Source organism: Motacilla alba, chromosome 11, assembly GCF_015832195.1.
Source record: "Motacilla alba alba isolate MOTALB_02 chromosome 11, Motacilla_alba_V1.0_pri, whole genome shotgun sequence".
Classification (NCBI taxonomy): domain Eukaryota; kingdom Metazoa; phylum Chordata; class Aves; order Passeriformes; family Motacillidae; genus Motacilla; species Motacilla alba.
In genome coordinates, this window is record NC_052026.1 from 18821608 (window position 1) to 18836881 (window position 15274).

The 15274-nt window shown below is 61.7% G+C and overlaps 1 protein-coding gene across 2 annotated transcripts in view; it reads right to left on the minus strand.

Moving 5' to 3' along the window:
* The window catches only part of GSE1 (Gse1 coiled-coil protein), a 99228-nt gene extending 84385 nt beyond the window's left edge, over nucleotides 1–14843 (minus strand). Inside the window, exon 1 of one of the 2 annotated variants that reach the window (XM_038147990.1) lies at nucleotides 13400–14843. In XM_038147990.1, coding sequence (XP_038003918.1) covers nucleotides 13400–14380 — 981 coding nt within the window. In that variant the 5' untranslated portion in view covers nucleotides 14381–14843. The remainder of the gene's footprint in view (nucleotides 1–13399) is intronic. The other variant, XM_038147989.1, reaches the window with a different exon arrangement.
* Nucleotides 14844–15274: the final 431 nt, after the last annotated feature.

Here is a 15274-nt window from a genome sequence, read left to right on the forward strand (position 1 = left end):
AACTCCCCAGCCTCTTCTCCAAGGAATTATTTCTTCCTGTCTCCAACACAACGGCACCAGCACCGGAGTCCTGGGGGTTTTATTGGGGTTGTGTGTGTCCCCCAAACCCTGCAGACAGATCTGCCCCCATGCAGGCAAGGTGGGGGGCCCAGCCCCCCATGAGACCCCACACCTCTGAGCAACGGGATCACTCCCCATCCCTGTGGAGGGTCGGAATGGGGACATTGAGGATGTGGGGCTCCACTCTCAAGGGGCTGGAGGGGGGGATAAATGGGTGCTGCTGGCCCCCAACACCCACCAGCACCCCCTGACAGAGAAGAAGACACTTTCCAGGTTCCTGCCTGCAGACAAACAGCAGGAAAAGGCAGGACAGACACCTGGGAGTGCATTTTACCCCCCCCCCCCCCCCCACCATTCCCTCTCCCACCTTTAACTCTGGCAGAATGGATGCTTCACCAGAAGCTGGGCCGAGTGACCCTGGCAGCATCAATTCCCCGGCAGCATCACCCCCCTGGCAGCATCACCCCCTGGCAGCATCACCCCCCTGGCAGCATCACCCCCTGGCAGCATCAGCCCCCGGGCACCATCAGCCCCCTGGCACCATCACTCCCCAGGCACCATCACCCCCCAGCACCATCACCCCCCTGGCACCATCACCCCCCTGGCACCATCACCCCCCTGGTCCTTCCTGCCCCTGGCCAGGGAGGGGAATTGAAGAGAGAAGAGCTGAGAAAAAGCAGTGCAGAGCCAGCCCTTCCCCCGGCATCCCCCTTCCCCTCCTGACCGCAAAAAGCCAACATCTCCCCGCGCCCCTCCAGCCAGGGGATGGGAATGTGGAAGCAATTGCACTTGGCAAGGCAGCAACAGTGAGTCAAAAACAGTTGTTTGGCTTGTCAGCCACCCAGGCCCTGCAGCACTCTTGTTTTCCTTTGCCTGCCTTAACCCCTTCCAGCCCCACGCACTGCTCCCAGCAGGAGCCACAGCCCCCAGCCCCGCCTGGGGAGGACAGGGGAGCTGGGGAGGGGTCTCATCACACAGTCCTGCTCCCAAAATTTCTCTGGCAGGAAAGCCTGCAGGGAGAGGGTGCACTGAACCTGCCGTGGGGCACAGGGATATCCCAAGGCCACCAAGGATGCCCGGTGGTCCTGGAGCATCCCACCCACTCAGCCCAGGAGGTGCAGAGATCTCCTTAGCCCTGCCACAGAGAGCATCCCAGATGGCCCTTGGCAGGCTGAGGGGACGTGGCCATGTGTGCTGGGGACCCTGTGCCCCCCCCGGGGTGGTCAGACCCCCCCAGGCAGTGCCAGCCTGGTGGCACAGGGTGATTTAAAGCCCTGAGCACAGCAGGCCCCGTCCTGTTTACAGCAGTTTAGCACATCCCAGGCTGTTCCCACTGGCTCCTCCAGCCCCTTCCCTGCTGGCCATATGGCAGTGAGGCCAGGAACACATCCAGAGCCACCACGGGCTGCAGCAGGGGCTCTGCTCCGTGCCCAGCTCACCCCTCACACCCCACCATGGGGGTCCCACACTGCCAGCACCCCAGCTCATCCAGGCTGCCCCCAATTCAGGACAGGGTAGGGGGTCACCAGGATGCACCCACCCCCTCCCCACCACAGAGGGACAGCCGTGGGGGTCAGGGTGTGGGTCAGGGTATCCCTCTGGGCATCCAGCCAGCTCCCACAGCCCTCCGTTCCCCCAGACTGCTCCCAGAGAAGACAGGCACGAGGGGAGAGTCCAGGGATGGGGGTTCTCCCTCTCTCCCCAGGCCACGACCCCCACTGCACCCCTCCAGCAGAAGGGAACCGGGGCGAGGGGATGGCTGGGGAAGAGTTAAACCCTCTGGAGCGAGTGGAAGGGGAGGAAAAGTGGAGGGCAAGGCTGCGCCCGCCGGGAGAGACAAAGCGAGATGCAGGAGCCAAGAGATGAAGGCGAGGATGCGATAAGGGGGAGCGGGGTGTGCGCGCTGGAGCGAGGCGAGGGAGGAGGAGGAGGAGAGGTGGGTGATGACCAAAGTCATTGAACATTTTTTGGCACGCCTACCCCCGAGTATCCTGGCCGTTGGCCCAGCTCGGAGCTGAACTTAAACAAACTCCTGTTGCAGCCATCTGCTTGATTTTAAAATAAATCAAACAATCTGTTGAGCCGTGGGTGATCAAATTTCCATCTGTGCGGACGCCTGCTCGCCTCCTCGGAGCCTCCGCTTGCCTCTACCAGCCAAACACTCCTGGCAGCATGTGGCCTCCCTAATTCCTCCAGGAAAGGGAGAAACCGGACCTCCCCCTGCACCCCGGCCCCCTCCCGGCCCTTCCCCGCCACCCTCCTAACTCAAACCAAGTGCTATTTTTACAGCCGCCCACCGAACACAGGCACGTCCCGGGTTTAAATGGGAGGAAAACGGGGCTGGAGGGAAGATCCCAGGAGGGACTGAGCTGCTGCCCACGCTGGGGGGGATTCCTCATCCTGTCTCCATCCATCCCACGGCTCTCCATCCATCCCAAACTCTGTCCCGGGGTTTAAACGGGAGGAAAACGGGGCTGGAGGGAAGATCCCAGGAGGGACTGAGCTGCTGCCCACGCTGGGGGGATTCCTCATCCTGTCTCCATCCATCCCACGGCTCTGAGGGGATGGGAAGGGAAAGGGCAGCAGCTGCTGGCCCCGGCGGTGGTGGCTGCGGTGCAGAGGCCACGGGCTGGCCAGAAATAGCAGCTGTGAGGCCAGAGCTCTGTGGCTGTCCCCATCAGGCACACATCACCTCCAGGTGCCTGGGGTGCCAAGCTCGCAGCCACTCTGCCCAGCCACCCCCCTACACAGCCTGCTGGCCCTCAAGGCCACCCAAAATCATCTCAGCCTGAGGGTTTCCCCCTCCTCTGGGAGCAGGGAGCCCAAGGGGGAGCAGCACCGCTTGCATTTTGTCCCAAGGTCCCCAAAGTGCAAAAAGAGAGGCGGCATTTCCCTCCTCCACTGTCTCCTTGTGTCCTGCAAGACCCCAGGAGCAGCACCCATGATATCCATAGCCCCAAAGCCCCTCTGAGGGGTCAGTGCCCTGTCCAAGCCAAGGCCAAACCCCTGCTGGCATCACCCCGAGGTTGCCATCCCTCCCTGGAGCCCTTCCTTCCGCTCCGAGCAGAGGGCACCGGGCACGGCGCCAGCACAGCCAGAACTAGGGCAGCAAGGGGTGGGGCAAGACACAGCGAAAGGACTAAAAGATGAGCAAAGAGGCAGGAAATCGGTGTGAGTGAAGGAGAAGGAGCCGGGTGGGTAAAGGATGGAGCCCGATTTGGGCTCGCTGCACCCCAGCAGCTCCCGTGGGGAAGGTCAGGGTGAGAGCACAGAGTGTCCGTGCCTGGGAAAGGGAGGAAGGACACGACAGCAGGATTTATTCCTCCTCCAGGGCTGCAGTTATTGGGGTGATGCTTCCTGAGGGTCCCCATGGCATGGTGGAAGCAGCAGCAAGGAAAAGGAGGTGCCCAGCACCCACCAGAGCCATGCCAGGAGCCCGAGCCAGCGGCTGTGGAACAAACCTCACCCCTGTGGGATACTGCCAAGCCAAGAGCTGTCCTGGCCAGCCCAGGGCCAGCCTGGCCAAGCCACTCAGTGCTGGAAAGAACAGGGAGCAGGGTGGGGGCCACCCTGCAGCCTCAAATGCTTCCCAGTGCCAGCTTTTGGGAGGGGTTGTCCAGCCCCAAGCACTCAGCATGCAGCACCCAGGCTCCAGGATCAGCGGGATCAGCATGAGAACGGGGAGATCAGCGAGGGGAAAAAAACTGGGACGAGGGATACAGCAGCTTGGGTGATCCCAGTGCCACAAAGGAACAGCCCCACAGGAAAATCTGCTCCTGGGGATCCACATCCCTGAGCTCAGGCGGTGGCTGAGGTGGGGAGGTCCCTCCAAATGCTCCTTCTGGAGTAAAATCCAAGCAGAGCCCTGACAGGATGCACAGCAGGGAGCAGGTTACACAGCACAAGCAATAGCGGGAAGGGGAGGGGAAAAAAAAAAAAACCAACCATCAAACCCCTTTTTGGAAGAGGAAAGGGCTGACAGGACCTGGCTGAGAAGCAGGAGAAAGCCCAGATTTCCCAGTTACTGTGCAGATGTTCTGGACTGAAAACAGAAGACGGCAGGAGCGAATTCATCTCCCCCTCCAGAGACGCCGCAGCCGGAGCATCTGGACTGTGTCTGCAGGCAGCAGAGCCGGCTCCCCCCGCTCCCTGGGAGCCCCACACCGGGAACAGCCGGGACAGCCCCGGGGTGCCACACCGGGAACAGCCGGGACAGCCCCGGGGTGCCACACCGGGAACAGCCTGGGGTGCCACACTGGGAACACCGGGAACAGCCGGGACAGCCCCGGGGTGCCACACCGGGAACAGCCTGGGGTGCCACACTGGGAACACCGGGAACAGCCGGGACAGCCCCGGGGTGCCACACCGGGAACAGCCTGGGGTGCCACACTGGGAACACCGGGAACAGCCGGGACAGCCCCAGGGTGCCACACCAGGAATACCCTGGGGTGCCACACCGGGAACAGCCGGGACACCCCCAGAGCCCCCATCGGGAACAGCCGGGACACCCCCGGAGCCCTCATCAGGAACAGCCAGACAGCCCCAGGGTGCTACAGCAGGAACAACCAGGACACCCCCAGAGCCCCCACCAGGAACAGCCAGGACCCCCGGGGTGCCACACTGGGAACAGCCAGGACACCCCTGGGGTGCTACACCAGGAATACCCTGGGGTGCCACGCTGGGAACAGCCAGGACACCCCCAGAGCCCCCACTGGGAACAGCTGGGACACCCCCGGAGCCCTCACTGGGAACAACCAGGACACCCCCAGAGCCCCCACTGGGAACAGCTGGGACACCTCTGGGAGCCCCCACTGGGAAGAGCCGGGACACCCCCGGGGTGCCACCAGCACCAAGAGCAGGGCCAGCAGGGACAACCCAGCACCAAGAGCAGGGCCAGCAGGGACAAGCCAGCCCTGTCCCCATACCAGTTGACCTTGGCAGCGCTGCCTCCAGGGAGAACTGAAAGGCCTTGTCTCTGCAGTGTTTTCACTCCGGGATAACTCCTGCTGCCTGCTCCCAGAGCCAGGGGGAGAGACAGGGAGAGGAAAATGCAGCTGGTTTGGAAGTGAGGACAAAGAGGAGGGCAGGAGACATCCATCCATATAAATATATATATAAATATATATAAATATACACTTATTCCTGGCCAGGATAATAACTGGAATTATCAGCACTTGATCATCACTCGATGTAAAGCTTCATGGCCGACTGGAGTCAGCCCCTTGCAGAACCATGCTGGAAGATGATGGTGGCAATTTGCTGTGTGCCCCACACCCTCAGCTGGCCGTGCGTCCCTCCCTCCCAGGTCTGCCTGTCCCACCATGGCTGCAAAACGCTGAGAGCCCAACGTCCTGGCTGTCACCAGAATGTTCCCAGCTCCAAGGTCCCTCCCTGGTGTCCCCAGGCAAAGAGGTGGCTGCTGGTGGCCCCTCAGATCTGTCAGATGATGCACTCCCCGTTTCCAAGGAGGGGCAAAGCTGGGGAGGGTAATTAAAACCATTTTGGAGGGTCAGATGGGAAAGCTCCACCTGCACGGGGTTGTGGCAGTTGCGGCCACAGGACGCACATCCTGCAGGGACGGGCACCCACAACAGGAATCCCCAGCCCCAAAACAGCAGGTGCTGGGGACACACTGGGTGACAGCCTCAAGGGGGGGCACAGCAGGGCTGGAAGCCTGGGAGCAAGTCCAGACTCCTGCCCTTTAGCTAGGGAAGGCAGCTGTCCATCCCAAACCAAGGGGGGATGCCCCTGGCTGCGGGGTGGCCACCACCCCTCTCCCATCAGGATCTTCCCTCCCATCCCAGCTGGGCCTCAGCCTTGTTTCAGTCTAACGTGGAAGACAAAAAATTCACTGGGACAGAGCAAACCAGTCCCTGCAAGCCCTCCTGCCCTCTTCACACCCCTCACGGGGGTGCCAGAACCCTCCCCACGCATTCCTGGTCAAAGCCAGCCCCAAAACCCAGCAGCTCACCCCTGCCAAGGCCTGGCTCTGCCAGGATACCAGGGCAGGCAATGCTGGAATGGAACAACCCTCGGTAAATCCTGCAGCAGGTCCTTGTGCCACCAGGAATGGCCCATCCAGCACCTGTGCTTGGACACAGCCACCAAAACACAGCATTTTGGGAGCTCTCTGGATGGAGGGAGATCCTACACCTGCACCAGCACAGCACGGACACCCCAGCGCCATGCTGGGATGGGATGGGGTGGGATGGGAGGGGATGGGGTGGCATGGGGTGGCACAGGGTGGGGTGCGAGGCAGCCCGGAGCAGCCACAGGCTCGCTCTGCCCCAGGGCGGGTCACGGCACGCTCGGCACAGACACCTCTCCGGCAGGTTGGGGAGGGAAAGCCGGGGCAGCTGCTGCTCCAAGCACGCCAGCTCCGTGGGTAAACAGATGACTTCAGTCTCCCGAGAGCTACTAAAGCCCAGCAGCACTTGTGCTAACGTGGAAGGGGGGAGGAAAAGAAGGAAACCAAAGAGGGAGAAGCAGCGTCATACCCACACCAGGCTGCGAAGCGCACCCAGGCAATGCCACCCTCCTCCCAGCCCGGCCGAAAACCCACCCTGGAGCCATCCCCTTCATCCCTGCCCTGCTACCGAAGATCCGGCGGGGAAAAGGAGTCCCACAGCAGCCAGAGCAGCTGCACGAGGCTGTTTATCCAGCCAGGGCACGGCTCGGCTCGCGTGTGCCGGGGAGAGGCCGCAGCAGCTGCTCACCCGGCACCGGGAGCAAACCACGACCTGCCCGCGGCAGCCTGGGCTGGCACCGGGGCTCTGGCACCCTCCACAATGCCCAGGGAGGGCAACCAGGCCGGGACGGCCGGGAGAGATGCCTTTGGCACAGGAGCAGCCCCGCGGTCCCCGCGGCTGGCACGTGCCACCGCGCGGCACCGGCGCCGCCAGGAGCCAAGGCACGCCCGAGGCACCGCTGCCACCCGCCTTGGCCGTGGGGACCCGGGGCTGTCACGGCCCTGGGACGGGGCCCGGGGGAATCGTGCTGCTGGAAAGGCTCCCACCACCAGCTGCTCCCAGCGGAAGAGAGCCCGGCATGGCTGGGAGGCTGCCACCGCCAGCCGGGATCCTGCCCCGGCTCCCAGGGATGCCCCTGCCTCACCATGTCCCTGGATTTGAACCCAAGTCCCCACCCTGGCAGTCCCCAAGGAGGGCAGTGTCCCCTCGGCACACCAGAGGGATTTTTCATGCCATCCCTTCCAGGCCAGGATGGCATCATGTGGCACAGGCCTGTTGCTGCAGGGAGGAACATCTGGCCAGATGCTGCCCAGCAGCACAGGACCGTCTCCAAAAAAGCAGCCAAAGGTGTCATCAGGGAGCAAACAGAGCCCTCCCCACCCCAAAAACCAGCCTGGGAACGGATCCAGGGCACCTCCGGCAGCCAGAGAGGTGTAAACAGGCTCCTGGCAAACCAGCTGTGCCCGGTGCCCCAAAACATTGTAGATCCCCAAAACCTGCTCAGGAGATGGAGACGGCTCCTTGCCACTCAATGGCAGTGACAGGGGTGTCAGGACACGACCCAGCTGGTCTCTTGAGGGGTGAAAAGCCAACTCCTGCCATTCCCGATGTACTTGGAAAAGCAGGCACCCACGCTGCTGTGCAGGGAAGTCCCTCCTCGCTGGGAAGCAGCCAAGGAGCATCCCAGGCTGCCCTCTGCGACCGAGCTTCCCGGACGGCTGAGAAAGGCCAAGTGTCTGGACAAAACATCTGTCCGGCCGCAGCAGCCAGAGCCGGCCAGCCGTCCCTTTACCCCATCTCCCGACTTGGCTGCGACCCCAGAGGATGCTCCAGAGGCTGCAAAAGCATTTTCACTGCATGGGGTGAGAGTGGAGCCGGTCCCTCTCCCCAGGGTGCCCACGGCGGGTACTTCGGGGGTGCAGCACACTGTCAGAGCAGCATTTTTGGCAGGTGCCTGCTGGAGCTGCCAGTCCTGCAGCACTGCTGCTTTTGGGAAAGGCAGGGAGAAAGCAAAGAGCAGGGAGGGCAGGGTGAAAAATAAATATATCGCAGCCAGCTGGTGAGCTGTGGAGTCAGCACGAGGTCTGCAGGACACGGCGCTGGCAGCGGCACGGGAGCCCTGGAATTTCGGACAGCTGGTCCCGCAAGGTCAGCCCGGCCAAAGCCAAGACCCCTGTGCTGCTCCCCACAGCGTGGCTGAAGGACAAACACCCCCAGCTGGAAACCCCACGGGGACAAGCCACCACCGCAGGGGGTGACTGACACAGGCTAAGTGTCAGGTGAGGATGAGGAGGGACGGCCAGGTGCCAGTTCCCACACAGCGGAGCAGCCCTGACCTCAGCGGCAGGAGAAAGCCCAGGGCGCATTTTCCCCGTGTTGTTTCTTTGTTTGCCATCCGGGAACACGATCCCGAGGGAGGCCGTGCCCCGAGACATGAAGTCATATCATGATTATATTGCCACCTCCATGCTGGGCTTGAGATCTCAGCTGAAAATGCCAGCCCGGGTCAGTGCTGGCTGAGCAGCTGCTTTGCTGAAAGGCCTCACTAAAAACAACTTCACACGCTGCAAACTGAACAGGTTTATCCCAGTGAAGTTGGCTAAAATTCTGCTCTGAATCTGCTGGGATTCGTGATGGCAAAAATTGCCACGAGCACAGGTAGAACCACCAACACCAACCCAAGCTGGAGGCCAAAAGGTTGAGACGAGTAAGACCAGCTCTGCTCCTTATTTAAGGGATAAAGAGAGGCCAAATGCAGCCTGTGCCACCCCGCTGGAGCCCACACATGATGCCTGGGGCAGGGACACAGAGGTGCCACCAGCACGGCCAAAAAAACCACCACCACCCAAAACACCGCCAGTGGCCAGAGGGTTTTTGATTTCCTTCAAAATCCACACAAGATGCAAAGAAGGCAGAGGTGCCTGGGGCTCTTCCTACACAGGTCTCTTAATTCTCATGCTGCAGTGCACCCAAATATCCCATAATTTGGCCTGGTGCAATGCAGGAGGAGGGCTCAGGCATCACTCCCCGCCTTCTGGGTTTGTTTTCCTGGCATCCAGGAGCTTTGGCTGCTGCTCAGCATCAGTGGGACAAGGTTTAGTGGAGAACACAAGAACTCTTTGATTTTTGCCCAAAACCCTTTTCGAGAGCCAAAAGGAAAGTGCCCACCAACAGCTGTCAGCTCGACGCAGTGATTTGGAAACGCAGCCGTGACCTTTGGAGCTGGGAACCTGCAGCAGGGGCCAAAGCCCCAGCTGAGCCAACAGCGCTGCTGGCAATTAGTAAATACAGCAAACTCAGCCCCTGGGGCCTGACTGTGCCCCGCCAGGCCCAGCCCCACACCACCAGCCCCAGGTGTGCTCTGAAAAGTGGGAATGGGGGCACGGAAAACACCACGTGATTCCCAGAAACCGGCCTGAGGACAAGGCTGGGAGCAGCAGCGAGATCCAGCTGCTCCCGAGGAGCTCCGTGCCAACACCTCCACAGCACCAAAGGAAACTGAGCACAGAACCACAGATCGGTTTGGGCTGGAAAAGCCCTCCAAGATCATTGAGTCCAACTGCTCTCCCAGCACTGCCAAGGCCACCAGTGACCATGTCCCCGAGGGCCGCATTTTTTAAATCCCTCAAGGAATGGTGGCTCCACGACTGCCCTGGGCAGCTGTGCCAGAGCTTGATGACCCTTTCAGTGGAGAAATTTTCCTTCATATCCAACCCGAGCCTGCCCTGGCCCAGCCTGAGGCCGTTCCCTCTCCTCCTGTGTTCCCTGGGAGCAGAGCCTGACCCCCCTGGCTGTCCCCTACCATCAGGAGTTGTGCAGAGCCACAAGGTCCCCCCTGAGCCTCCTTTTCTCCAGCTGAGCCCCTTCCCAGCTCCCTCAGCCCCTCCTGGTGCTCCAGACCCTTCCCAGCTCTGCTGCCCCAGTGCTGAGCCCTGGGGACACCGCTGGTGACCTGGACATGTCCCCATTCCCTGCCACCCTCCAGGCCCAGCATCCAGACAGTTTTTTACCCGTGGAACAGCAACCCACCCAAGCCATGAGCAGCCAGCTTCTCCAGGGAAATGCTGCCTGAAGTCCACACAGACAAGGTCCAGAGGCTTCCCCCAGCCACTGAGCGGGTCACCTTGTCACAGGACATCAGGTGACAAGGACCTGCTGGTTATGAACTCATCACTCGGTTGTCCTGAACAGCTGTGCTCGAGTTACGGCAGGATTTGAGAGCTTTCCAAACACCTGGAAGTATTTCCAAAGAGTTGCATTTAAGGGGGAAAAAAACCCAGAAAACCTCAAGAGGAGTCACTTTTCCAGGTACGTAAGCACAGAGAGAGCAGTGGAAGGTGAAGATGGGAAAAGGTGGAGGACAGGGGAAGCTTTTCCTGGTGAACACAGGACCCTGAGAATGCCAGACAGGCTGAGGACAAGCAGCCCTTGAGCTGGGAATGCATCACTTCACCCCTTTGGAGAGGGCTGGAGAGCCTGGGGGTGACTTGAGAAGGCACTGCCAGCCAGGAGCAGGTCACTGTCACCTCTGGGCAGCAACCAAATCTGGGCATTTTGTGGTTTGTTCAAAGCCATGGCTCCCAGCAGCAGCTGCTCGAGGAACCGGCTCCTCCTGCGATGGATACACATCCCAGTGGGATGCACAGGCAATTTATCCAGACCAGCAGGAGGAGACAGCCCACCTGGATACCCCAAAATCAGAGCCCTACACCAATAAGTGCATTGATCTACACAGCTTTCCCTTGCAAGGGGCACAGCTGGGCAGAAAATCCATTTTCACAGTGCACATCTGGGGACCAAGGGTGACAAGCCAAAGGATGCCCAAGCCAGATGCCCTTTCTGCACCCAGCACTGCCCTTTTTTCTTGGAGGGGACAACCCAAACCCACCCCACACGTGCCAACCACGGCAGGGTTCTGCAGAGCTCACCTCCAGGAGATCCCCCCGCAGCAGGGAGAGCTTCAGGCACCACCACACCTCCACGGAGCACTGCTCGTTCCACTGCTCCCCACCAGACCAGCAGCAGAGGCACCACCCATCCAAAATATAGGCTTGTCCTCCCTCCCGACAAGCCTCAGATGTGGGGGACCCTCACCAGCACCTCCACACTGTCACAGAGAGGACCTTAGCCCCACCCTGCTCTTGCTGCCCTGCTGAAAGAGGGACATGTGGGGGTGTCTGGTGGCTTTTGGGGTGTTTGACCTCAAGCTTTGAGCCGTTTGTGTCAACCGTCCACAGGCGAGACAGCAGCAAACCACAGCTGTGGGCAGGGGATGCAAAAAAAGCCAGTGCAGCCCAAAAATGAAGTTGCAGAGGTGAAAGGAGAACAGGGGAGATGATTTTAATTGCTCCGGCTCATTCCCTCCAGCTTGGTCCTACCAGAACGGGGGCCTGGGTGTCACACAAGAGTGAAAGGCTCATCTGGGGTGACTTTCAGCAGCAAGCATGGCTGAACAAGGGTACAGCTAAATTAACCAAGTGCCCTACCCAAGCATTAAGCCGTGTTTTAAATAACCTTGACATCTGTGAGGTCTCAGCCTGCTGGAAAGCATGTGGAGACAGGGAGGGTAAATGCGCCAGGACCTTCTGGCCAGCCAGAGTCCCCACCAGGGCAGGGCAGAGCCCGGCCACCATGTCCCCAGGCTGTGCCTCCTGCCACCAGCCCCTTGCACCAGCCCCTTAATTGGCTCATTAGCAAAGCTGGGAACAAGAGGAGGAACTCCATAGTGTCCCTTCCTGGGGACACAGCCTGCGTCCTCCTGGGAGTTTGGGACAGGGGCCAGTGGGGACAAGGACTGGCGTGCCTGAAAAATTCTGGGAGCTTGGGGGGATCACTAAGGAACCCCACGGGAAGCACCCACCCATGCTGGAACAGAATTGCTGCTGATAGTCCCCATGAGGTGGCCTGGGGACACCAAGGGGGCAGAGGCCTGAAAACCCAGCTGGGGACATGCAGGTGATGCCCCTCTCATCAGCTGCACCCACCCGGGCACTCCAGCACCAGCCCTGGATCAGCACCGCGGGTTGTTCCCCTGACTCCCGACTCCTCCATGGCCACCAGCACCTTGCAAATGCCACCAGACCCGTGACCACATGGGCATCACGACCCACCCAGCAACCATGAAAATGCAGCCACAACCGCCCCAAAATTATGTCAGGATCATCCATCTCAGGCTGACAGAACCGGGGGGGGAAACCCCCCAAAAGCAACAGCTTCCAGAGGATTCCCAGCACCGGCGCCAACCCAACCTCCTGTGCCATCCTGGCACCCTCCAGGTGAATGCAGCTCCTGCCTGCTGGCTTTCCAAGCAGTGTTCCCCCCCAGGTCAGGAGCCAGCAGAGCTGAACAGGAAATTATATTTGTAAGCAGCCAAGGGAGAGGGATGGGAGAGAAAAGGAGCGCTGTCTTGGAAGGACTGGTTTACATTTCTAAAGAAAATGCCAGCGCCTCGGAGAGCTGCAGGGTTCTGGCTATGGATGGAGCTGAAAGGCTTTGAAAATGACCTCGGGGATTTGGGATGTTGGCATTCGACAGAGCCCAGCCTGGGGCCTGGTTTGGTGATAAAGAGCAGCGGCTCTGGAGAGCTCCCACAAGCTGGAAATTTGGGAGTAAAAGCTGTTATTTTCCCATCCCACGAGAAAGACAAGCTTGGAGGGAATAAACTTTTGCTCTGCCATGTGCTTTTGAGGTGATGCCCTCACAGCAACCCGTGTAAGCCCAGAGGGAGCCACAGAAAGGAGAAACTGGGGAATCTGGCACCACCTGGGCCACGACACCCGTGACACCCCGCAGGGCTGCAGGGCTTTTGGGGAGCCCTCACTGCAGGATAAGCAGAGCAGCACGGGAGGGGGGAGCCCAGCCCTGTGCTCACCCATCAGCTGTGGGAAGAACTGGGGCTTCTCCAAGGGAAATCCCTTCATGAAGGCACCTTGTAAACCTGGGGATAAGTTGGGAAGTTTCCCACAGAGCCCATGAGCTCCTTCCAGCTTCCCAAGGAGGCTCCCATGGAGGGCAGGCCAGGCAGCCCTCCCTGGCACCTCTGAGCACCCTTGATGGCAAGCAGGACAGGACTGGGATTTCCTCTGTCCTGGCTCCCACCTCCCTCATGCGAAGCTGCCAACAACACAGACACTTCTGGAACGGGACAGATCTTGGCTCTTCCCACCTCCTGGAAGGGTTTTTATCTGTTCCTTCACAGCTTGACAGCTCCAAAAGTTCACTGCTAAAGGCACCCCATCCATTAGCATTCGCCCCCGGGAACCAGACCCGAAAGAAGAGCATCCATCTACGTCACCGCTCCAACTCCTCCTGGATTCCAGAGGTGGGAAGCGCTGGGAAAGGAGGGATGGGGTCCAGGCCAGCTGCCTTACCTTGGGGAGGAGAGTCGGGGGTGCCACTGCCAGCAGCTCTGGCGGGGTCACGCTCTTGCCAGCCAGCACCACGGCCCCGCACTCGGCACAGGCGCCGATGGTCAGCTGCTTCCCGTCGTCCACCAGCAGGCTGTTGGCCACGCGCAGGGTGTAGAGGAAGACGGGAAGCCTGGCCACTTGAACCGCTTTTAATCCAAGGCATCGCTTCTTCTCCTGCCGGCAGAAGAAGCAGACGAAGGTCTCCACCTTGTACTGCCGGGACCAGGCGCTGCTGGGGTGGTGGGAGTTCCTGCCCTCGTGCTGCAGCCACTGTCCCAGCAGGTCGTGGTAGCACAGGATGCAGGTGGCCACCAGCCCGGTGGAGTCGGCCGGCCTGGCCCGCGGGGCGGGCGGGTAGACGGTCAAGAAGGGGAAAAAGGGCTCCTTCTCCCCAAATCGCCCCGGAGGGTTGACGTTGAGCTGGAACTCTTTGCCAGCTCCCAACTCGGCCCCGCAGATGTAGCAGACAGAGGTGGGACCGGGCTTGATGACAGCGGGGTGGCCGGCGAGGTCACCGGCGGAGAAGACCTGGTGGTACCTCCCCAGGAAACTCTGCACGGAGGAGATGAGCTCCTCGTTGTGACAGGCCCTGTACATGGCCCACAGGTCCTGCAGCACCCCGAAGCACTTGCGGCAGCTGCTGACCTCCCAGTGCTTGTTCAGCCCCTTGGCGCCGGGCGGGCAGGGCAGGAGGCTGAGGAAGGGGAAATGCATGGTGCTCTTCGCGTTGCCGTTGGTGATTTTGGCCGCCACCGGCCTCGCCTCCTTGCCGCACTCCTCCCCGCAGAGGTAGCAAGCCTCGGGCACCGGCGGGATGCCCGCGCCGTCCTCCTTCGTCCCTCGGCGGCCCTTGGCGGGCATGGCCCCGGCGCTCAGGGGCACCACGTAGAGCCGCTGCAGCACGGGCACGTTGGCCAGCTCGAAGCTTTGCCACTGCTGCATGAGCGAGGCGAAGCAGCAGGGACACACCAGGGTGCTGCCGGTGGGGGACAGAGGCTGGGCGCCCGGCGGGGGGCTGTGCAGCCACAGGAACGGGAAGAAAGGTCCCGGCGAGGTCTTCTCCTGCTTCTGCACGTGGACGCGGTGCTGGGCGCCCGGTGCCAAGGGGCTGCCGCAGATGTAGCAGGCGGTGCCCGCTGCCCAAGCGGGCCGCTCGCCGCCTTCCTCCTCCTCCTCCTCGCTGGTGATGTTGATCTCGCTGTCCGAGGAGCAGCAGGGGGGGCCCCGCTCGCTCCCCGCTGCCGGGGGGGCCCGCGCAGCGCCGCCCGCCCCCTCGGGCTCCGACAGGGGCTCGGCGTCGGAGAGCTCGGAGAGCTCGGAGCCGGCTGCCGGCCCTTCCTCCTCCTCCTCTTCCTCCTCCTCCTCCTCCTCCTCCTCCTCCGGGTGGCCGGCGGCGCGGCGCGGCGGCGCGGCGGGGTCCCAGCCCGTGGCCCCCCGCCGCAGCCCGGCTCCCCCCGCCGCCGCCGCCGCCGCCGCCGCCTCGCACTGATGGGGCCGCTTGAGCCAGTACATGCGCTTCTCCACCGGCGTGCGGCTGCGCTCGAAGGAGTCCCACTGCTCGCCCAGGAAGCAGCGGCAGACAGCGCAGACCAGGGCGCAGCCCTCCGCCGAGACGGCGCGGGCTCCGGGCGCCGGCTCCTGGTGCTGCAGGAAGGGGAAGAAGGGCCGGTGGTCGCGGGGGGGTCGCACTTGAAGCTTGAGCTCTTTGCCGCGGCTGATGCCGCCGCCGCAGATGAAGCAGCAGAGCGGGGGCGCCGAGGGTTGCGCGGCCCCGGGGCCGCCCCCCCCCCGCCGCCGCCGCCGCCGCCGCCGACGCCTCGCCGGCCGCCAGCGCGG